The sequence below is a fragment of the Chiloscyllium punctatum genome, chromosome 20 (genome assembly GCF_047496795.1).
Source record: "Chiloscyllium punctatum isolate Juve2018m chromosome 20, sChiPun1.3, whole genome shotgun sequence".
In the NCBI taxonomy this organism is placed as follows: Eukaryota; Metazoa; Chordata; class Chondrichthyes; order Orectolobiformes; family Hemiscylliidae; genus Chiloscyllium; species Chiloscyllium punctatum.
In genome coordinates this window covers 31,790,036-31,814,923 of record NC_092758.1, presented here as the reverse complement: position 1 = coordinate 31,814,923, position 24,888 = coordinate 31,790,036, and the positions used below count along the sequence as shown (strand labels likewise).

Genomic DNA, 24,888 nt, shown 5'->3' with positions numbered 1-24,888 from the left:
GACGATGGCCTCCAACGCATCTCATCCATGTCCCACAACTCCACCCTCAAACCCCAACCCTCCAACTGCGACAAAGACAGAACCCCACCCCGGTCCTCACCTTCCACCCCACCAACTTCCACATAAATCACATCATCCGTCAACATTTCCGCCATCTACAAATGGAGCCAACCACCAGGGGTTTATTTCCCTCCCCACCCCTATAGCTTTCCGCAAAGATCATTTCCTCCGCGACTACCTGGTCAGGTCCACGCCCCCAACAACCCACTGTCCCCTCCTGGCACCTTCCCCTATCACCGCAGGAATTGCAAAACTTGCGCTCACACCTCCCCTCTCACCACCATCCAAGGCTCCAAAGGAGCCATCCATATCCATCAAAGTTTCATCTGCACTTCCACATATCTCATTTATTGTATCCATTGCTCCAAGTGCACTCTCCTCTACATTGGGGAGACTGGACGCCTTCTCGCAAAGCGCTTTGGAGAACATCTCCAGGACACCCGCACCAATCAACCCCACCACCTTTTGGCCGAATATTTCAATGCCCCTCCCACTCTGCCAAGGACATGAAGGTCTTGGGCCTCCTCCATCGCCATTCCCTCATCACCCAACGCCTGGAGGAAGAACGCCTTATCTTCCATCTCGAGATCCTTCAATCCCAGAGCATCAATGTGGACTTCACCAGTTTCCTCATTTCCCCTTCCCCCACCTTACTCCAGTTCCAACTTTCCAGCTCAGCACTGTTCTCATGACCTGTCGCACCTGTCAATCTTCCTTCCCACCTATCTGCTCCACCCTATCACCTTTATCCCCACCCTCATCCACCTATTGCACTCTTAGCTACCTTCCCATCAGCCCCAACCCCCTCCCATTTTTCTCTCCACCTCTCTTCCCCACCCCTCCCCACCCAAGGCTCCAAGCCTCATTCGTGATTAAAGGCTCCGGCCCAAAACATCAATTCTTCTGCTCCTCAGATGCTGCCTGACCTGCTTTGCTTTTCCAGCAACACACTCTCGACTCTTAATCCCATGTAGTCTAGTAGCTTGTATCTCAGTATTCTCCTCGACAACATCATCTTTTTCCAGGATGAATACCAACAAAAAAAATTCATTTAGCATTTCCCCTATCTCCTTGGACTTCATTCAACTTCCCACTACTGTCCTTGATTGGCTCTGACATATCTATAGAAAGCTTCAGGTGTTTCCTCGATCCTATCTAACAATGACTTCTCATGTCCACTCCTGTCTCTTCGTTCTCTTTAGATCTTTCCTGACCAGCTTGTAACTCTCAAGCGCCCTCACTGAACCTTCATGTCTCATCCTAACATAAGCCTTCTATTTCCTCTCCACGCATCTGAAACCCTCCAGACCACGCAACATCCTGGTTAACCTTCGGCCGTATCCTCTCCAAAGCATCCACATCCTTCTGGTAGTGTCACCCACACTACTTACCTTCCCACATATATATTTTCATCAATCACAAACATGACTGATGTGTGATCACTTGCTTCGAACAAGGCTTTAACACATGTTGCAAGTAATTTTGGCCCCAGCACTGATCACTGTGTTACTCTACTATTTACAGGTTGCCACTTCAAAAAGGCACCCCCACCCCAACATTATTTCAACTCTCTCTTCTGTCTTGAGGAGTTATTACTGATGTGAAACATTACCTCGGTTTCTCTCTCCAAAGATGCCACCAGACTAGCTGAGTGGCTTCGAACCTCTGTTAATCAATCTTTTATCTATACTAATATACTACCTCCACAACATAAGCTCTTAACATAAGATGTGGTACCATATACACTAGCTCTGACCTCAAATATTTCATTCCAAGTGAGAGGTTAATACAAAACCAATACAATAAACCATGGAGTAGAGCAAAAATACAATAGTGCTGTATAAAAGGGCGTTTTTTTATTTCCTTGCATAATGTTCATGCACACATACCTGAGCTGATGTTCCCTCAAATTAGACAGCACATCCATGCCATGGAGGTGAGAATATATAATTTCTAAATCCTGTTCAAGACAGAAAAGGCATTTTCAGTTCCAGTACAAATCATGTAACAACCTTATTACAAAACATTATTGCATCTTTCAGGAGTTCAGTCCCAACTGCAATAAATGTGCAAAAGACATATTCAAGTACAAAACAGAATAGTTGCTTGGTGGTGCAAAACTGCAGTACTGCTGAAAAGGGACATGCTGCCAATTCTTTACACCTTGCACTCATCAGGGCAGATGTGAGAATGCTACAATTTCAAAGGAGGCAAGAAACATTCTTTTAAACTGCAAGGGAAAAGAACACTGACTGAATGCAAAGTCAGCTTGGACTGGTTGAGATTTTGTCTGAGGAATGCACTACGCACTTCTTTATCGGGCATACGCTTAATTCAGAAGACACAATACCTGAACAAATCTTTATCTACTACAGAGCATATGAAAATATCTGGCAAGCATAAGGGAGCCTGAGTGGTAATCTCACTTTGGTCATTGGCACCATTCTAAATATACTTGGGAATGCTTAGTGAGTGCCATCTACTTATAGAATTGCACCAAACACTCAAGATTATGTTCAGAGTTTGCAAGCACAATCTGGTGAAGTCTGGTCAGTACTCTGTCCATTCTGCAGAGCTGAAGAGACATGCAGTTTGATAAATGTCAGTCATTAGGATGTACGGTCTAAGCAAAATGGCCATAGGTGAAGCTATCCATTTCAAATCATCAAGCAGAAGCAACACAAGTAGTATACACTACGTTATGCTCACCAAATTTTTATTATAGCCTGTTATAGCCAAGTCCAGAGGGGCGAATACATTTCTCTTTTCACTCCTGAGATTGGGATAGGAGGGGATTGAATTTTGAAAAATGTGTGTTGTTTTCAAGTTAACATGTACTTAACCACATGTAACGCTAGGAACAAACCAGACAGATCAAAACTTAATTAAAATTAAAATTAAAGAGTTGGATTTATTGTAAACTTACTCAAATATGAAAAATTAAAATAAAAGAACCATCCTAAATTCCATGAGATAGGCAAATTAACATACGAGCAAACAGCAAGTTACAAGGTAGAGAGAAGTGGAATCAGAAAGGCAATGAAGTTTGTAAGTGAAGGAATTTTTCTTCCAATGTTGATCTTGGCATTTCCATGGAGTTTGCAGCCAAGCTGATAGTTCTCCTAAAAAATATATTTTTTTAAACCGTAACAATCTCTTTCTCAGACTGGTTATTCCACAAGACGTTTTGTTCATCTATAAAGTCTCTATCTCCATAGGTATTCTAATTTGTAAACAGAGTCAGTGCCCAAACCAAATCCAGAATTAGCTGATGCCACATTTCATACCTCCTTCTTGATGTTGTTGTGGTAACTACAAGCTCTGTTACAGTCTTAAAAACCTGCCTTTTCTATACTTATCAGAAAATTGGCTGCTGTCATGTGACTAGCTACAAAATTGCAGCCATTGTCCTATGAGGCAGCTGAGTTCTCTCAAATGGAAAGGCAAATCAGGACAGGACTTATCCACTTAATTGTTGCTGAACAGAGATCTTGGGAGTGTAGGTTCATAGTCCCTTGAAAGTGGAGTCACAGGTGGATAGGATAGTGAAGGCATTTAGTATAAGAGCATTGAGTATAAAAGTTGGAAAGTCATGTTCTGACTGTAGAGGACATTGGTTAGGGCACTTTTGGAATATTGTGCGCAATTGTGGTCTCCCTCGTATAGGAAGGATGTTGTGAAACTTGAAAGGGTTCTGAAAAGATTTACAAGGATGTTGCCAGGGTTGGAGGTTTTGTGCTACATGGAGAGGCTGAACAGGCTGGGGCTGTTTTCCCTGGAGCGTCGGAAGCTGAGGGGTGACCTTATAAAAGGTTTTATAAAATTATGAGAGGCATTGATAGGTTAAGTAGACAAGGTCTTTTACTGGGTTGTCCAGGACTGGACAGCATAGGTTTAGGGTGAGGGGGGAAAAGATTTAAAAGGGACCTAAGGGGCAATTTTTTCACGCAAAGGGTGGTGCTTGTATGGAATGAGCTGCCAGAGGAAATGGTGAAGGCTGGTACAATGATAACATTTAAAAGGTATCTGGATGGGTACATGAATAGGAAGAGTTTAAAAGGATATGGGCCAAATGTTAGCAAGTAGGACTAGATTAATTTAGGATATCTGGTCAGCATGGACGAGTTGGACCAAAAGGACTGTTTCCGTGCTGTACATCTCTATAACTCTACATTGTTAGAAGCTTTCTGGATTAATTCTTTATATCTTGTGTCATGTTATCATGATAGTCAAAGGTGACGGAATGCCTTGAGAAATGCAATTGTATGTATTTCCTTTTGCTTTGGACACAATATTACACATTTCCCAGGCTAGTATGGCTTGAATCCAGACTTCTAGTCCAGAAGCCAGAACATTACCATTGTGCGACAAGCATTCTCTTGGTGCATTAATCAGCTTGCCTAAAACACGCAACTGCTACCCCTGTTGTAAAATAGAATGTTAGAACATAGAACAATACAGGATAGGAACGTTGTGCGCAGTCTGTGGCAGCTATTAAATACACATTACTTGGAACTTGGTGCCAGGGTGGAGCAGCTGATTGGCAGAGCTGTAAAAGAGATAGCTGCCAAAAGAAAAACAACAGCCTTATAACTTCGAATTACAGGGGGAAGTCAACATGGCTGTCCATTTTGTCTTATTGCTGCTGTAAAATGGAAAGGAAATATGACACATACTGGATTCCACCCCCAGTGGCAAAACTATGAAACAGTTACAAAACAAAATAAAAAGACTGAACAAATTAGAGTAGCAACTCTGTTATCAATTCGAGGGTAAGTTCATTACAAACTGTACTGCAGTTTAGACCTCAATGAGACAGAGAAAAACTGGCCTGCAGAAATATCAAAATCTTGAAGGTGCACTATGAGCCAAATATTAATGTTACATATGAATGGTATTTGTTCAACAAAACTCAAAGGAAGCAGAAATCTATTGATCAATGTGTGACTGCACCAACACATTTACCTGAATCCTGAGAGTTTAAAACAACAAAAAGAGGAGGTAGAATTATCTTAGACAATAAGAGATTCCACTATGAAAGCTTATCTGTTGAGAGGGGAAAGTAAGAGGACACAGACATTTTACTAAAGCTCCATATACAGTGTATTAACTGGAGACCAGACAGAGGCTTGTATTATGCCAAGACATATTCCAGGACAAATGAGAACAACATACCTTGAAAAGGAAAGATATATTTGCAGAAAAGCATGCAGAACGATCAAAGTCAAAAGGATATCTTGCACATACTGTGGAGTGCATCAAACAAAAGAAACAGAAACAAGTATAGCTTGAGGAAAGGCGCTCTCACTGCAAGAAGCTGGATTACTTTGCTTGCTAATTCTAATCAATCACTTTACACCATGCTACAGGTTGCCAATGGCAAGTCTGAAAAGGTGATAAACTGTTTGTGACTATTAGAATAATAACTGCAGAAAGACAGCATTAACTGAACTTTAAGTATCAGATGGACACAAGTAGTTCACGCGACATCATGAGTTTTGTAGAAAACAGAAAGAACCACGGATGCTGGAAATTAGATACAAAAATATAAATTGCTGGATAAACTCAGCAGGTCTGGCAACATCTGTGAACAGAAGTTTTGCAGATGTGTGCATTGTCGATGAAAACAGTAATCCAAAATTGAAGACCTTGAAGGAGCGCTGAGGTGATATGATCAAACGATACTCATACCAACAGGATAAACAAAGCTGAGAGCCTGATGTCATGGAAAAAATAAAGAAATGGAGTTCCACAGTCGACATTAAATAAAATCCATTCACCTCCGCTGTAACGACTCTGAAGCTTAGGCTAATTCCCGCCTCAGGCAACTGTGTGTGGGGTTTGCACATTCTCCCCGTGTCTGTGTGGGTTTCCTCCGGGTGCTCTGGTTTCCTCCCACAGTCCAAAAATGCGCAGGTTACGTGAATGGACCATGCTAAATTGCCCGTAGTGTTAGGTTAAATGTAGTGTTGGTTAAATGTAGGGGGAATGGGTCTGGGCAGGTTGCGCTTTGGTGGATTGGTGTGGATTTGTTAGGCCGAAGGGCCTGTTTCCACACTGTAATCTAATCTAAAAAAAACTCTGAAGTTGTCAGAGGAGATCTGCAGTGTTTTGCAGGTCTCTAAGCCGTTAATATCTGAACAGATCCTGAAAGTCAACAAAAATGTTTTCATAAGTTTTTGATATCCCCCTGGTGAATATCATCTTGAAGTCGATTAAAGAATCAGACCAGCTCATCATATGCTGAGGAAAGACAAGAGAGAAGAGCTGCAACGGGGAGTAGACCCAGGAAGTTACAAACTCTACAGACTAGTTTACAGCATGATAGCAGTGACACAAAATCTGGAAAACGGAGATATGCATTGATACAAAGTATCTGAATAAAGCTTTGAAGAGATTTCACTACCTCATGCCAACAATTTAAGAAATGTTGCCATAACCTGCCGAGACAAAGGTCTTCGCTGTCCTCAGTACATAGATAGTACCCGGTAAGTGTTGCTAGATGAAAGCAATAGATTTCAAGTCACATTCCGAACTTTATTTGGGAGATTCAATTGGACACAAAGTTGACTCGAAAGTGAAGTCACAGTGAGAGAGGGTGGTGAAGAAGATACTTGTACACTTGCCTTCATTGGTTAGTACATTGAGTACAGGAGTTGAGGGGTCATGTTGCAGTTGAACAGGACTTTGGTTAGGTAACTTTAAGAATACTGCATACAATTCTGTGACACAGTGCAGAAACAATTTACAGGGATGTTGTCAAGATTGGAAGGTTTGAGCTACAGGGAAAGGCTGAATAGGCTAGGACTTTTTTCCCTGGAGCATCAGAGGCTGAGAGGGGTGACCTTCTAAAAAGTTTATAAAATTATGAGGGGCATGAATAGGGTGAATAGCCAAGGTCTTTGTCCTAGGCTGAGAGAGTCCAAAACTGGAGGGCATAGGTTTAAGGTGAGATGGAAAATTTTTAAAATGACCCAAGGGGTAACTTCTTCCACAGAGGATGGTGCGTGTATGAAAAGAGCTGTCAGAGGAAGTGGTGGAGGTGGATACAATTACATTTAAAAGGTATCTGGATGGATAAATGAATAGGAAAGATTTACAGAGATATGATCCACATGCTGGCAAATGGGACTTGATCTGGTCGGTGTGGACGATTTGGACCAAAGGATCTGTTTTCAAACTGTATGACTCTGACTCTAATTTGATAGTTACACAGCCATGTATTTGCAGCAGATGTCAACAGCAGAACAAAAGACCAATCAGACATCACTCAAAGTTCAAATTGCTAACCTTACTGATCATATGTCAAAAGCTAAGTGAAAGCAAAATGTCAAAACAAAAATACTGCATCATCAAAACATTTATTTAAGTGCTTCTGGTAAGAAACCAGTAATTTAGTGAGACTTTGACGACCGAAGAATGATATTCGTGGTGGTCATGGAGCTATGATTATGCTGGCGTTATTCAGTTTGGAGATGTTAATGGGATGACATCATCATATTTACAGCATGCTTTACTCTGTCTCCTAGCAGATTTTCCTGGATGGGTGAAAGACCAAGGAGATGGATAAAATGATGTCATGGCCACTGCAAGCATTATGCAGTGATCACAAAGTAATTTTGTACTGACATAAATGGAAGTCCATCCTAGTCAAGTTAAATTCTTTTCACAACTTCTGATACTCTGATGTCAAAAAAAAAAGACAGTTGTTTATTTTGTCTTGCAACAAGGGAAGTACCAGAACACACACATTCAGGCACTAGAGTATGGGTAATAATTAATAATGCAGTGATTTTTATAGGATAGAAAGCATATTCATGGCTTTCTGTGTTCTAACAACAAGTTGATGTTTCTAAATGGTGACTCCTAGGTCAAGTATACAACAGATCCATCTAAAATAAGCTGCGTTACAGTCTGCCAGCTGAAGTGCAGCATCCTGACAGCACACTATTCAAGATATCCAAGAAATTGGCTGTGTGGGCTGCATCAGCCCTGCTACAACCAACACACTGTACCCAGCAGGATGCTAATCCTGGGGAAGAGTGGAATTTTCTACTGTCCTCAGTGTCACTGGTAAAAAAGTTGAGAAAATATGGCAAGAATTTAAAAAAACCCTATTCCTTGTGTCAAGAAAGAGAAAAAGTTCAGTTTAAGCGAGATTCGAACCTGCTGTTAATGAACTGCAAATCATTATTTTAATGTATTCGCATCTCATTAATCTCAAACTCTGAATTCTCTCCTCTTTTCCAGAAAAAACTAGCCAGTGCAGATTCTCAACACAGTTACCTAATGGCAGCAGCTAGTCACTTGCTTCTACCAGACTTCAAACTCAAACTACCAATCTCTATTCGTTCGATGGACATCCTGCATTCCACCCTTTGCTCACATGAGCAGAATCACCAAACCAGTAGACTTACAACACTTTCATGGCTGATTTCAAACCAACTAATACAACCTTTCAGCCCTTCAGGATTTCACATTGGAGCACAGGGATATTTATGCCTTGCATGCTTACATCAGATCACTTTGGCCATTGGGACATACATGACACTGCAAAGGTTATGCGCTGTGAATATTCCAGCTACAGTACTGAAGACCACGAGATGCATCACTGCAGCTGTTTCCTGATACCAGGTGGACTGAATCCAATTGTCTTAAGACCGGCTACCGTCATTTTGGGGACCTCAGGAGAAGATGGAGATGGTTCATCCACTCAGTACTTCTGGCTAAAGCTGATTGTAAATGTTTCAGTCTTCTCTTCTCCGATTATATGCTGGGCTCCCCATCATATCCTCATCTTTGGCTCACTGCTCATTTTGTGGACAAAATAACTTTGGATATTTTCCTTGAAGTTGCTATATAAGTGTTGTTTGCCTTTCAACATACAAATACTTGGAGGGGAACAGAAATTTATATAACCTGACACAATCAACTTATTCCTTTCTAACTAAAGTTACATGCTGCTAACTCTTGCTCTGGAACTAAATTGAGAGAGAAAAAATATTGGATTCCACTGCCTGCAGTTGCTCTCACCCTGAAAATAGGTTAATACAGGTTAGCACAAAATACAGATTATCACAGTCTCTTTCTAGGCAACTTTTCCAGAAATAAAAAAGTGGTATGTCAAAAAAGGAGTATTTAATGATCCAGCCAATGACATTCATCAAAAGCAAAAAAAGGGATGCTTGCAAATCATTCATTCATAGTGTATTCTGGAACTGGTGTTAAACACTAAGCCTTTGCCACTATTTAGTATTGAATATTCAACCTGCTACTCCACGATCAGTTCCAAACTAAAGTACTATGCAAAAGTTAACATTCAATTAGCTTCTAAGTGTATACTATGGCAAACAAACAACAGGAAACTCTCAAACATTTAACATGCTTACTTAGACACGCATGCCCAAGACACCAAATGATTAGTGACTCTCAAATACTTTTGGACAGCTGTATCCAAACAATATTCTATTCATTCAGAAATATATTTCTAGAAGTAAAATACAGTGTAGCTCAGGAACAAAATGCCAAATGCACTTAGTATGTGATGTATTCACATAACAAGTCGGTTTCCTGGTCATACTGTAACAAATATTGATGCAGTGTCAGATTATTGGACCATGACACTCCAGGTTCCCTTCTTTACAAAACTCAATTCAACTACCTCACTTACTAACATCAGGCAAACCTCAAAAGACACTGTATGACTGATTATGCACAGAGGAAACTGTACATGAGAGATCCTGTCCTGGCACAATAAATATCACCAAACACAAGGCTGACCATCTACCTAATGGAGATTTTAGGTTAATAAGTAGAGATTTTTTAAAAATTTAATCACATCTATTCGGAAGTTGAGACTTCATTTATAAAAGAGCTGTGAATGAATAAAATGTCATTAAAACAACTTCAATAAAATCAGTTGGAAGAACTTTATAATAGATTTCCAGCGAAATGTTGTTTACTTGTTTGCTTCCGTTCGTAATTTCTCACTGAAGTGTTAAGAAAGAAAACTGCAAACCTTACCATCATCAATAACTGAGCTGATAAATTGCATGAATACTTTCACTTCAAACATTTTTGTCAGAAGAACCCTTGATACACTCTGATGTAATAACCAAACAGAACAAAAGTATCCAACTGAAATGACAGCAGATGTAAAATTGACGGAAACAATATTTCTCCAACAACTGGAGTCCTAAGACTGACATCTATTTGCTTCACATTGTATAAACAGTAATGTTGTTGTATAAAGCGCAACAGGGGATGGACGGATAGACAGACAGACGGATAGACAGACAGACAGACAGACGGATAGACAGACAGACAGACGGATAGACAGACAGACAGACGGATAGACAGACAGACGGGAGGTGGTAAGGGGTGGAGGGAGGAAGGGCAGGGAGGGGCTAGAGAGAGGGGGTAGGGAGAGGGGGAAGAAAACAGAAGAGTCATGGAATTATTTCAGTTATTGGATACCACAATGGAAAGATGTATCAGATCATTCTGAATGATGAATAACTCTGGGCAGAGTCTCTTCCTCAGGCACAATTACAGATACATCTTCAAATTTCTTTTAAAAAAAACACAAAATACAAGTATAGTAACATGTTAGGTTCAACAGATTTTGAGATACCAACTCCTTCATCAACTCCACTGCACAATATACCAGATCCTCAACTGCACAGGTTAATGCGAATAGTGTGTAGTTAAAGCCAAATGCTTTTCAGAACTTACAAACCTAGAATTGATAATAATCTGGGAGCACGTTTTGCCCTTTTAGTAGAAAAGACAGAATTATTTGCATGAAACAAAAAAATTCAAAACGTTTAAGCCACATCTTGCATTATTGTGCAAGTCCAGTACAAGGCTGTGTTAAGTATTTATATTAAGCAAAAATGAAGTATAACCAGGAGAAACACTGAAGTTGGATAAATATTTGAAAACTGTTGTACAGTCATACAGCATGGAAACAGATCCTTCGGTCTAACCAATCCATGCTGAACGTAATCCCAAGCTAAACTAGTTCCACTTGCCTGCTCTTGGTCTGTATCCCTCCAAATCTTTCCTATTCATGTATCTATCCAACTGTCTTTTATTCATAATAATTGTACCCATATCCACCACTTCCTCAGAATGTTCATTCCACATACAAATCACCCTGTGTAAAATAATTACCCCTCATGTCTTTAAATCTTTCTCCTCTCATTTTAAAAATGAACCCTCTAGTCTTGAAGTCGATAAAGTGTGACAGTTCCCATGCAATCCTGTGTTATAAGAAACTTGCATAATAGCAGCACCATTTAAACTAATGGGTCTAGGAATAGGACTATAGCCAATTCATGTTGAAGAAACTTGCATTTTAACAGGACAGACTGTACTATTAACACTATCTACACCCCTCATTATTTTATAAACTTCTATCAGGTCACCTCTCAACCTCCTAACTCCTATTCTATCCAGCCTTTTATAACTCAAACCTTCCATTCCCAGCAACATCCTGGTAAATCTCTTCTGAGCCCTTTTCAGTTTAATATCCTTCCTACAACTGGGCAATCAGAGTTGGACACAGCATTCCAGAAGAGGCCTCACTAATGTCCTGCACAACCTCAACATGACTTCCCAACCCCTATATTCAAAGGACTGAACAATGAAGGCAAGCATGCCAAATGTTTATTTAACCACAAACTTTAAAGAATTATGTACCTGCACCCTTAGGTTCCTCTGTTCTACAACACTATCCAAGACTCTCCCATTAATTGTTTAAGCCCTACCCTGGTTTGTTGTACCAAAATGCAATAATTCAGAGTTATCCAGATTGAACTCCATCTACCATTTTTCAGTCCACAGACCCATTTGATCAAGATCCCTTTGTAATCTTAGAAAACCTCTTCACTGTCTACGCTAGCAATGTTGGTGTCGTCCACAAATCATGCCTTTTATATTCTCATCCAAATCTTTTATGTCAATAACAAACAAAAGAGGGGAAGGGAGGACTGCAGATACTGGAGATTAGAGTTGTGAGTGTGGTGCTGGAAAAGCACAGCAGGTGACAGAGTATACAAGGAGCAGACGAATCGACATTTTGGGCATAAACCCTTCATCAGGAATGAGGCTCGTGGGCCAGGAGGCTGAGAAATAGCAACATTTTATTCGTCAATGTCTTAATCAACATTATTTTCTCTTTTAAGTTGACAGGGTTACTGAAGACTTATTTGCCACAAGATTACATATCCTCAAGTACCCTTAACTAATGTACTTCAAGGGAATACAAGCAGGAGCACCTGCAGTCTGTGATACTGCTACTAGTTGTTCTTTTGCACACTTCGATGTTCACCAATGTTTCTCGACACTCTGCACAAAGAGCAAATGGACTCTTAAAACTTAAAATGTAGTGCTATAATATTTTGACCAAGATGCATTTAAGTCATTATGGATTTCAAAATTTATTAATTAAAATGTTTGAGGTCAGTTATTCTTTACTAAATACACCAAATGTTCACCTACATAACATTTACCATAAGATTTACCAACCTCACTGCCTCCCAATAAGGAGGAAACTAGTGGCTAAGTAAAGCTTTAATGACACTACAAAAAGCATATTTCTTGGGAATCTGATGGTGTGGCACTTCGTACATAACATGAAGCAAATGCTGACTAGAATGCTTTGCTCTATTTATTCAAACAACTATTTAGAGTAGGACCTTTAATGTTATTAAATGTTGCAAGGCACTTCACAAGAGCATTATAAAGCAAAATTACATAACACATCACAAATGGTGATATTAGGGTTGATGGACAAATTCTGGTAGGAGCTAGGTTTTAAAGACAGTCATGAAGGAAGAAAGAGAGATGAAGAGGTAGAAAAGTTGAAGGAGGTAATTCCAGAGATTAAAGCCTTGACAGTTGAAGGTCCACCTGTCAATCTTGCAGCAACTAAAATCAAGATTGCCCAAGAGGCCAAAATTACAGCATAACTCACAGAGCATTACGCAGCTGTAGAAGATTATGGAAAAAGGGAGGGGTAAGACCATAAAAGGGATTTGAAAACCTCGATGATAATTTGTAAATCAAAATGTAGTTTAACTGGGAACCAATGCAACACAGCAATGCAGGGTGATAAGTAAATAGAACTTGGTGAGAGTTAGGACACTGACAGTAGAGTTTTGGGTAATTCTAGTTTACAGAGAGACAAGTGTGGGATACCTACCAAGAGTCCATTGAAATAATCTAGGAGGTAACAAAGTCATGAATGACAGTTTCAGCTGCAGATGAGGGGAGGCAAGGGTGGAGTTACCAAAGTGAAAATAAGCAGTCTCAAATGATGGCACATGTGTAGGTGGAACCTCATGACCCCATTTTAATTTCAGAGATGAAAATTAGAACTCTTTAATTTTTAATTTAAGAGAATAGTCAGTAGCTAAACCGAACTATTACAAAGCTATTTTTTTTTAAATCAGATGAATAAGTTAAAATGATAAAACGTTTGAAGACATGACAAATTTGTGAGCGGCACAGTGGCACAGTGGTTAGCACTGCTGCCTTACAGACCCGGGTTCAATTCCCACCTCGGGCGACTGACTGTGCGGAGTTTGCACATTCTCCCAGTGTCTGCGTGGGTTTCCTCCGGGTTCTCCGGTTTCCTCCCATAGTCCAAAAACATGCAGGTTAGGCGAATTGGCCATGCTAAATTGCCCGTAGTGTTAGGGGTAGGGGTAAATGTAGGGGAATGGGTCTGGGTGGGTTGCGCTTCGGCGGGTCAGTGTGGACTTGTTGGGCCAAAGGTCCTGTTTCCACACTAAGTAATCTAATTTTTAAAAATTTGACGCTATTTCTTAAGAAACTGACAAACTGCATAGACTGGGGTAGCAAAATGCAGGGGATGCAGACAATGGAAATATGGAACTGGTTTAAGGAACAGATATTGAGTGTTCTTGATAGGCAAGTCCCTGCCAGGCAGAGAGGAAAGGATAAGGTAAGGGAACCGTGGTTTACTACAGAAATTGCATCTCTTGTTACAAAGAAGGAGGAGGCTTGTGTGTTAATGAGGCAAGATGGTTCAGATGAGGTGATGGAGAGCTACAGATGAGTTAGGAAGGATTTAAAGAGAGAGTTAAGAAGAGCAAAGAAGAGGACACGAGCAGTCTTTAGCAAATAGAATAAAGGAGAACCCTAAATCTTTCTATACGTATGTGAGGAATAAAAGGATGATTAGGGTAGGAATAGAGCCAAAGACAGAAGTGGGAAGTTGAGTGTGGACCCTGTGGAGATCGGAGAGGTCCTAAACGAACATTTCTAATCAGTTTTCACTCAGGAAAAGGAGAATATTGTTGAGGAGAAGAATGATGTACGAGATATTAGACTAGAAAGGATCAAGGTTAGTTACGAACAGGTGGTATCAATTCTAGAAGGACTGAAAGTAGACAAGTCCCCTGGGCCGAATGTGATTTATCAGAGGATTCTCTGGGAAGCTTGGGAGGAGATAGCAGAGCCTTTGGCTTTGATAGGAGTTGTCATTGTCTACAGGTTTGGTACCAAAGGATTGGAGGATTGCAAATGTTGTACCTTTCTTCAAGAAGGGCAGTAGAGATGACCCAGATAATTACAGACCAGTTAGCCTTACTTCTGTTGTAGCAAAGGTGTTGGAAAGGATTGTAAGAGATAAGATTTATAATCATCTAGCAAGCAACAATTTGATATCAGATAGTCAACATGGATTCGGCAAGGGCAGGTCGTGTCTCACAAACCTCATTGAGGTTTTTTGAGAGGGTAACCAAGCATGTAGATGAGGGTAGGGCAGTTGACACGGTAAGCATGGACTTCAGTAAAGCCTTTGATAAGGTTCCGCATGATAGGCTGTTGGAGAAAATGCAGAGGCATGGGATTAAGGGCGATTTAGCTGTTTGAATTAAAAAGTGGCTTTCTGAAAGAAGGCAGGGAGTGGTGGTTGATGGAAAATATTCAGCCTGGAGTCCGGTTACTAGTGGCATGCCACAAGGATCTGTTTTGGGACCACTGCTGTTTGTCATTTTCATAAATGACTTAGATGCAGGCATAGGTGGATGGTTTAATAAACTTGCAGACGACACTAAAGTTGGTGGAGTAGTGAACAGTGTGGAAGAATGTTACAGGTTGCAGGGGGACTTGGGTAAACTGAAGAATTGGGCTGAGAGGCGTCAAATGGAGTTCAATGCAGCTAAATGTGAGGTGATGCACTTTGGGAAAAATAACAGGAAGGCAGAATACTGGGTCAATGGAAAGATTCTTGGCAGTGTGGATGTGCAGAGGGATCTTGGAATCCACATACATAAATCCTTAAAAATTGCCACCCAGGTGGATAGTGCTGTTAAGACAGCATACGGTGTGTTAGGTTTCATTCATAGAGGGATTGAGTCCTGGAGCCGCAATATCATGCTGCAACTATACAAATCGCTGGTGCAGCCACACTTGGAATATTGTGTACAGTTCTGGTCCCCATATTTCGGGAAGGATGTGGAAGCATTGGAAAAGGTGCAGAGGAGATTTACCAGGACGTTGCATGGTCTGGAGGGAAGGTCTTATGAGGAAAGGCTGAGAGACTTGAACATGTTCTCATTGGTAAGAAGGCAGCGAAGAGGGGATTTGATAGAGACATATAAAATGAGCATAGGATTAGATAGGAGAGACAGTGAAAGTCTTTTTCCTAGGATGATGATGTCAGCATGTACGAGGGGGCATAACTACAAATTGAGGGGTGATAGATTTAAGATGTCAGAGGCAAGTTCTTTACAGAGAGAGTGGTAACGGCATGGAATGGCCTACTTGCTAATGTAGTCAACTCAGCTACATTAGGGAGATTTAAAGAATCCTTATATAAGCACATGGATGATTTTGGGATAGTGTAGGGGGAGAGCTGAGAATAGTTCACAGGTCGGCGTAATATCGAGAGCCGAAGGGCCTGTTCTGCGCTGTATTGTTCTATGTTCTAACTGTTTAGGTGACTTTTCTTAACGGAAAGGGTTTCCTTTTGAAAAAGAATTAGAAAACAAACAATGAATTAATGAGATTTCATTAAAATTGAACAATGAGCCACATCATAAAATCATATTAATAACGCCAACCAGCAACAATAACATGAAGGGAGACAGAAAGAAATTACCTAATGGTACATTAGAAAATAAAAAGATCTTTAAAATACTGAAATAACTTAATATCCATAACACTCATAAGAACCGTTCCCTTGAAAACAGGAACTATTGCTTGTCTAAAGAAAATGCATCAACTGTCAGATGTCATCCTGAACTAGAAAAATATTTACCCAAATAAAACAGGTAGCTTTCTTTTTCTGCTCTAGGTTTGCGTTTGTAGAATATCAAATATTGGAATCATTGATGTCAATTTGTTACACTTGAGCCATATAGGAAATAAACCGATTAAACATAAATGGCTTGGATTAATGTTAAACATTAGACATCAACAAAATGTAGTCGACCCAAGCAAAAGCAAATCACTAACCATTGAACAACAGAAAAAGAGAACAGAGAAAACAGGATGAGGTTTAGCATGACTTCTACTTAATGAAAACACATTTTTCAAGATCATGGAATGTGAACTTTAAATCCTTTCTTCTACTTTAGATTTTCACTTCTGCTCTCCCAAAAATCAGGTGCACTTCCATAAATGCAGTTCATCTCAGGTTGTCATATTCAAGTTTGAATGAGTCTACAGGCAATTAAAGCTTGGGGATCAAAAGATCATGCCCAAATGTGTCCTCATCGAATGTCTATAAATTTATTTTGCACCACCGGTCACTACATTTTTATCAGAGTTCTATTTCCTTTCCTCAAGGCCAACATAAACTAGACAGCAGAAGTACTGCTAGTGATGTTTAATTTAACAGATCAGAACTGAACTTGAGACTGTCATGGTGTTTTGTTCTGAGTAGGTAAACATGTAGAACATAGAACATAACAGCACAGTATAGGCCCTTCAGCCCTCAATGTTGCACCGACCTGTGAAACCAATCAAAAGCCAAGCTAACCTACACAATTCTATTTTCATTCATATGAGTATCCAATGATCATTTAAATGACCTTAAAAGTTAGCGAATCTACTACTGCTGTAGGCAGTGCATTTTACACCCCTACTGCTTACTGGGTAAAGAAACTACCTCTGCTATCTGTCCTGTACCTATCACCCTTTGATTTAAACCTATATATCCCCTCATGCTCGCCATCACCATCCGAGAAAAAAGGCTCTCACTGTCCTACCTATCTAACCCACTGATGGTCTTGTATGCCTCTAAGTCACCTCGCAACCTTCTTTTCTCTATTGAAAAACAGCCTCAAGTCCCTCAGCCTTTCCTCACAAGACCTTCCCTCTACACCAGGTAACATCCTAGTAAATCCCCTCTGAACCCTTTCAAAAGCTTCCACATACTTCCTATAGTGCGGTGACCAGAACTGTCTGCAATTTTCCAAACGTGGCCGCACTAGTTTTGTACAGCCGCAGCATGAGCTCATGGTTCCAAAACTCAATCCATCTACCAATAAATGCTAACATACCGTAAGCCTTCTTAACATCCCTATCAAACTGGGTGGCAACTTGTATGGATCTATGTACGTGGACACAGAGATCTCTCTGCTCATCTATACTAACAAGAATCTTACCATTAACCCAGTACTCTGCATTCCTGTTACTCCTTCAAAGTGAATCACCTCACACTTTTCCGCATTAAGCTCCATTTGCCACCTCTCAGCCCAGCTCTGCATTTTATGTCCCTGTGTAACCTACAACATCCTCTCTACACTATCCACAACCCTACTGACCTTCGTATCATCCACAAATTTACTCACCCATCCTTCTATATTTTCATCTAGGGTCATTTATAAAAATTACAAATAGCAGTGGACCCAAAACAGATCCCTGCTATATACCACAAATAACTGAACTCCAGGATGAACATTTCCCATCAACTACCAACCTCTGTCTTCTTTCAGCTAGCCAATTTCTGATCCAAACCGCTAAATCACCCTCAATCCCATGCCAGCACATTTTGTGTAATAGCCTACCGTGGGGAACCTTATCAAACACCTTACTGAAATCTGTATACACCACATCAACCACTTTACCCTCATCCACCTGTTGTTTGGTCAACTTCTCAAAGAACTCAATAAGGCTTGTGAGGTATGACCTACCCTTCACAAAAGTCATTCTCTGTTCCCTATCATGCACTGGACACAGTTTCTATGAATGACCGAGACAATGGGATCCTCTGTGGACATAAGGGCTGGGAAGTGGGTTGGAAAGGATCGGTGAGTGAGTAAGACACAGTCTGTGCAATATCACACACAAAAATGGGAGGCTCTGTTCCTTCATTTTAATCTTGAAATGGTTTCAGAGTTTTAAACATTGATTCTAATCCTGGACCCAAAAACAGCAAGAAGCCTTTCTCTCTTTCTATCCCAGCAGTTTCTATGATTGTCTCAAAAACTTTCATTTTCTCCAATCCTTCTAATACCAAAGGAGGCAACTCTGGGTTTGGATCAGTTCTCTCCCTCCCCAGTGACCCCTTGTTGTCCAGCTATCATTCTGGTGAATCTGTACTGTACTCAGATACACACAGACTGCTTAAATTCCCACTCTTTCTTGCCTCTCCCTATGAAAACGTCAAATGTCAGTGCTGGGCTAACATGAAATTGCGGCCGTGAATATGCCTAAGAAGACGCCTTCAGAATCCTTCATCCTGACTTTGCAGATTAAAAACACCCCCTCACAGTTTGTACATGATCATCTCTCAGCCTCCATTCTAGCTGGTCCCATGACAAGTCAGAGAAAAGACTATTATTCTATGCAGGTTTAAATGATTGGATTTGATGTAATGAAAGGCTTTTTCGTGAATAATGGTATGGGTGTCTCACAGCACTAAGTAAAATCTAAACCATGAAAATTAATCCTCCTCAATTGGGCAAATGCTCAAGAGACCAGCTGACTACTACTTAGTGGAGGAAGGCATGGAGCACATCCAACAGTAGCAACGCAGCTTCAAAGTTTACACAGTCATATGCCATAACATTACACAGGTAGTTCTTCTATAACATGTTGGTTGTGTTCTTGTGCAACCCTGCATTATAGAACAATCGCATTTTAGCAACAGTGCTTAAAGTGTTGACGATGTAATTGGATTACAGCCAACATATATTTTAAAAGTTCATGCTTTAGAAACAGTGTCCGCAATTCACCAATTGCGCTTCAACGAATTCACGTGAACGAAAGACACATTTTAGCAGAACAACCTGTGGTACTTTTCATATTTAAAATATATCCAAAAAACAGGCCTGAAACACCACCTTCATAGACAGTGAAAAGCAGACAATAAACAAGGAAATGCCAAATCTTTAAAACATTGCTTTGACATCAATGAAAATGTTGTGTCTAGTTCTGAGCAGCACACTTTATGAGAGATACCAAGATTAGTGGAAGAGCGCCTCAGGATAAGACAGAGAATAAAATCAGACCTTTGATTTTGGTCCGAAGTTAAATAAAATTGGCTAAGTTTCGTACCTCAAAAGTTCACAGCAAAAACACATGCTGCAATTTGGTATTAAATTGCACATCCCATTCAGGGAATATATGGATATCTTATCTTTTGGCAACATGGTCTCTCAGATGAAAGTCCTTAGAATTCTTCTCATCACTGTTCCAACCTCTCACATTACATGACATGCTGTTTCCTGCCCCGGGTTTGCCCTTTCTCAGACACCGATGGGGGAGTCTTTGGTCAGTACCTCACAGATTTGAAAATCCATTCATTGTCAACTAATAGCATCTTAGCAGGTAGAGGAGGGTTATAATCAGCTGTCTCCCCCCATGTTCAAACCACAAAGGTTATACCATCTATAAACCAAAGGAAGGGGAAGACTAAAAAACTTTTATTAGTTACATAAATGTATGAATATGGGTGTCTGATCAACAGATACATTGGGAAGTTTCTATTCTTTAGTGGAGTTACTGAGACGTAACTTTGCACTGTTTTCCCAGTTAGCCCATTCTTGATTACTACACCTTTGAGTAAGTTCTTTGTTGATGTACAGCAGGATATAAATTATTCAGGGACAAATGGGAAAATCCAAGAGTTATTTGGCTGTCGGTTGGATTGTTTTTGTGTCAGTCATATGATGTATTGGGAGAGGCTATTAATAAAAGACATTTGAGCTCATGCAGCACTGCCCTAATCTGCCTGGTTTCCAGGCCATCACATTACAAGGAAGAAGATGTCACATCATAATATAGAATACATTTTTGGGGATGCTGGCAGGAATGAAAAACTTCATCCATGATAACATTTCAGATAGGCTTGGCTTGCTTTCTTCTCAGGGGAGATGATGGCTGAGTGGGGTTATCGCTAGACTTATAATCAGAGACCAAGGTTCAAATCCCATCGTGGCAGATGATGTTTAAATTCAATGTAATCCAGAAGAATCCAAATCATGAACATGAAACTGTTGCCAATTGCTGGAAGAAACTGGTTCATTAAATGTCCTTGCGGGGCAGAATCTGCCATCCTTACTTGGTCTGGTCTACATGTGATTCCACATCCACAGCAATGCGGATGACTCTTAACAGCCAACTAGACAAAAAATGCTGGCTTAACCAGCAATGCCGACACCACATGAATGAACAAGAAAAAAAGCGTGAGAATAGATTTTAATCAAAGCATAAAAATTAGGCAGAGTCTACAAACATTGATATGAACAGGTCAATGACAAGGGAAAAGGGTTTAAAATATCATAAAATAACCCCCTACAGTGCTGGAAGAGACCATTCTGCCCATCAAGCCTGCAGTGACCCTCTAAAGAGCATCCCACCTAGAGCCACCTCATCCTGGTAACCTATATGGGGTTTTTGCCATAGCTAATCCACCTCACTGTATACCCCTGGATTGTACAGGGCAGTTTCAGCATGGCCATGCTATCTAAACTACACATCTTTGGACTGTGGAAGGAAACCGGAGCACCTGGAGGAAACCCAGACAAACCAGGAGAACGTGCAAACTCTACACAAACAGTCGTCCAAGGCTGGAATTGAACCTGGGTCCCAAGCACTGTGAGGCAGTGCTGTCACCTAAAAGTCCAAGGACTGGAAAGTGTGAAAGCATCAAATTATTATTTTTTCAGTTGGCACAAACATGATGGGCCGAACTGCCTCCTCCTGTCTCTTTCAATGCTTTCTACTCTTATGTGGTCTAAGAGGCATAGCTTGTTACTGGAGGGAACACAGCTGGAAACAAACAGTCAAGGTATTATACTTGATGAAGAAGCAGTAGAGCCATTATCAGGAGAGCTGATGATACTTCTGAGCTAGTAAACCATGCTTGCTACATAGTGTAAGTACAAAGATTTATGACCTGAACAAAACCCATATATGGTGATGATGATGATGGTGGTGACGATGATGATGATGGTGGTGACGATGATAAGTGTTAACATTGCAGGTAGTTAAAGCAATTAACCTCAAACATTAGCTTATTATTTGACTGGGTCAAGGGGGATCTTGTGGCGCAGAGGTAGTATCTTATTCCTGAACCAGAAGGGCCTGGTTCAAGTCCCACCTACTTCAGAAATGTATATTGATATCTCTGAACAAGTCAATTAGAATTTTGGGTTGAGGGTTTTTGTGGCACAATGGGTAGTGTCCCTACTTTTGAGCAAGGATGCCTGGGTTCAAGTCTCATCTGCTCCAGAGGTGTGGAATGACATCTTTGAATGGGTCAATTTAAAATATGCTTAACTATATTGACAAAGAGGGTAACAATTAAAACTGGTGTGTGGAAGATGATGTAATAGTTAATAAGCTATCCACAAAAAAAATGTGCCTTAATTTCTATTGCAGTGACTAACTTAGATCCAATTTGACAAGTGTTCTAATCAGCAAGGAAAACAAGTACAAAATTAACACAGAAAATATAACATTTTATAACACAATTGGGACAATAATATTCAGCAGCATAAATAATGAGAATGTGACTCTGAAAAGAAAGTCAAATGATCATCCGTGCAATTCAATTGTACTGAAAACAGAATTCAGCAAGGTACTAATCACATAATTGAATTCTTTATTTTTGGAGCCAAAACACGATTAAAATAAGTCAGACAACAATGGAATTTCCTCCTCACATCATTTAACATATGGCTGCAAATAGTTATTTGTGTTTACAGGAGGGAAAATATTTCCTTTCAGAGGTCTTTAAGTAGTCCCAAGTTAATGGCTTCCTTTTTAAAACAAACTTTCAGCTGAAAGCAATACATTATACACAAAATACAAAGCACCCATAGCTTTTTCTGCATACTTCTTTTGTGTATTGTTGGTACTTTCAATGCTCACATGGACAAAATTCTAGTATCTCACCCATGTCACTGTTATTCTATTCTAAGTCTAGAAAGCAATTTTACTATAAAAGACTTCAACTGTATGCATTCATTTGAAGGAACTCTTCAATACCAGTTGACCATACAGTTACATCACAGCTGTTCCGCACCTCAACACCAAATACTGGGTCGAAACCTTGACAAAATCACTTCCTGCCATTTTATATATTTCATTAATGGGAAGTGGGCATTACTGGCTGGACCAACATTTCTTCATCATAGAGATGTACAACATGGAAACAGACCCTTTGGTCCATGCTGACTAGATATCCTAAATTATTCTAGTCCCATTAGCCAGCACCCAGCCCATATCCCTCTAAACCCGTCCTATTCATATACTCATCCAAATGCTTTTTAAAATGTTCTAGTTGTACCAGCCTCCACCACTCCCACTGGCAGCTCATTCCATACACACACCACCCTCTGCATGAAAGATTGCCCCTTAGGATCCTTATATATCATTCCCCTCTCACCCTAAACCTTCTAGTTATCAAACTCCCCCAAACCAGGGAAAAGACCTGGGTTGATTTTATCAACATGGAAAGGTCACCACTCAACTTCCGACACTCCAAGGAAAACAGTCTGAATCTACACAGCCTCTCCCTATAGTTCAAAGTCTAACCCTGACAACATACTTATAAATCTTTATTGAACCCTTTCAAGTTTCACAACATACTTCCTATAGAAGGGAGACTGGAATCGCACACAAAATTCCAAAGGTGGCCGAACCAATGTCCAGTACAGCCGCAACACTTCCTAACTCCTGTACTTAATGCACCAATCAATAAAAGGATCCGATCTGGCTCCACGTTTAGGGAACTATGAACCTGCACTCCAGGGTCTCTGTTCAGCAATACTCCCCAGGACCTTTCCAGGAAGTGTATTAAGTCCTGCCCTGATTTCCCTTTCCAAAATGCAGCACCTCACATTTATCTAAATTCAACTCAAGCTGATTCTCCTCAACCCATTGGTCCATCTGATCAAGATCCCATTGTACTGAAGAAACCTTCTTAATTGCCACTACACCTCCAATTTTGGTGTCATCTGCAAACTTACTAACTATACCTCCATGCTCGCACCCAAATCATTTATATAAAACAGCAAAAAGCAGTGGTCCCACCAATGATCCTTGTGGCACACTGCTGGTCACAGGCTTCCAGTCTGAAAAGCAACCCTCCATTACCACCCTTCGTCTTCTACCTTTGCGCCAGTTCTATATCCAAATGACTAGTTCTCCCTGTATTCCATGTGAGCTAGCCAGTCCACCATGAGGAACCTTGTTGAATGCCTTACTGAAATCCATATAGATCATATCCACCACATCACATCACCACATCCTCAATCCTCTTTGTTCCTTCTTCAAAAAACTCAATCAAGTTTGTGAGACTTGATTTCCCATGCACAAAGCAATGTTGACTATCCCTAATCAGTCCTTGTCTTTCCAAATACACACACATCCTGTCCCTCAGGAATCCCTCCACCAACTTGCCCACTAGCGACATCAGACTCACTGGTCTATAGATCCCTGGCTTGTCCTTACCACCTTATTACATAGTGGCACCAGATTAGCCAACCTCCAGTCTTCTGGCACCTGTGATTATCGATAATACTAATAACTCATCAAGGAGCCCAGCAATTACTTCCCTAGCTTCCCAGAGTTCTAGGGTACACCTAATTCACCCACCTCTATGCATTTCATGAAATCCAGCACCTCCTCTGTGATATAGACATTTTTCAAGATGTCACGATCTATTTCCCACATTCTATATCTTTCATGTCCTTCTCCACTGTAAACAGTGATGCAACATACTTATTTAGTATCTCCCCCACTCTCCTGCGGTTCTGCGCTTAGGCTGCCTTGCTGATCTTTGAGGGGCCCTTTTCTCTCCCTAGTTACCCTTTTGTCCTGGATGTATTTGTATAACCCCTTTGGATTCTGTTTAACCCTATTTTGCAAAGCTCTCTCACGTCCCTTTTTTGCCTTCCCGATTTCCCTAAAGGATATTCCTACTGCCTTTACACTCTCTCTCTGCTGTCTATACCTGACATGCTTCCTTCTTTTTCTTAACCAAAAGATCAATTTCTCTAGTCATCCAGCATTCCCTACACTTATCAGCACTGCCTTTCACCCTAACAGGAAAATACAGTCTCTGTACTCTAGTTATCTTATTTTTGAAGACTTCCCATTTTCCAGCCATTACTTTACCTGTGAATGTCTGTCCCCAATTAACTTTTAGTAGTTCTTGCATAATACAGTCAAAATTAGCCTTCCTCATATTCAGAACTTTAACTTTTAGATCCAGTCTATCCTTTTCCATCACTTATTTAAAACTAATTGAATCATGGTCGCTGGCTCCAAAGTGCTCCCCCACTGACACCTAAGTTACTTGACCTACTTTTGGGAAATAAGGCAGGACAAGTTTTG

The 24,888-nt window shown here is 40.5% G+C and overlaps 1 protein-coding gene across 14 annotated transcripts in view; it reads right to left on the bottom strand.

Annotated features, from left to right (window-relative positions):
* LOC140492006 (rap guanine nucleotide exchange factor 6-like) overlaps positions 1 to 24,888 on the bottom strand; it is a 391,645-nt gene that overhangs the window by 302,263 nt on the left and 64,494 nt on the right. For 10 of the 14 annotated variants that reach the window (XM_072590612.1, XM_072590596.1, XM_072590598.1 and 7 more), the window contains exon 2: positions 1,950 to 2,020. The exons of the other annotated variants lie outside the window; for them this stretch is intronic. In XM_072590612.1, coding sequence (XP_072446713.1) covers positions 1,950 to 2,020 — 71 coding nt within the window. The remainder of the gene's footprint in view (positions 1 to 1,949; positions 2,021 to 24,888) is intronic. 14 annotated transcript variants of the gene reach the window in all.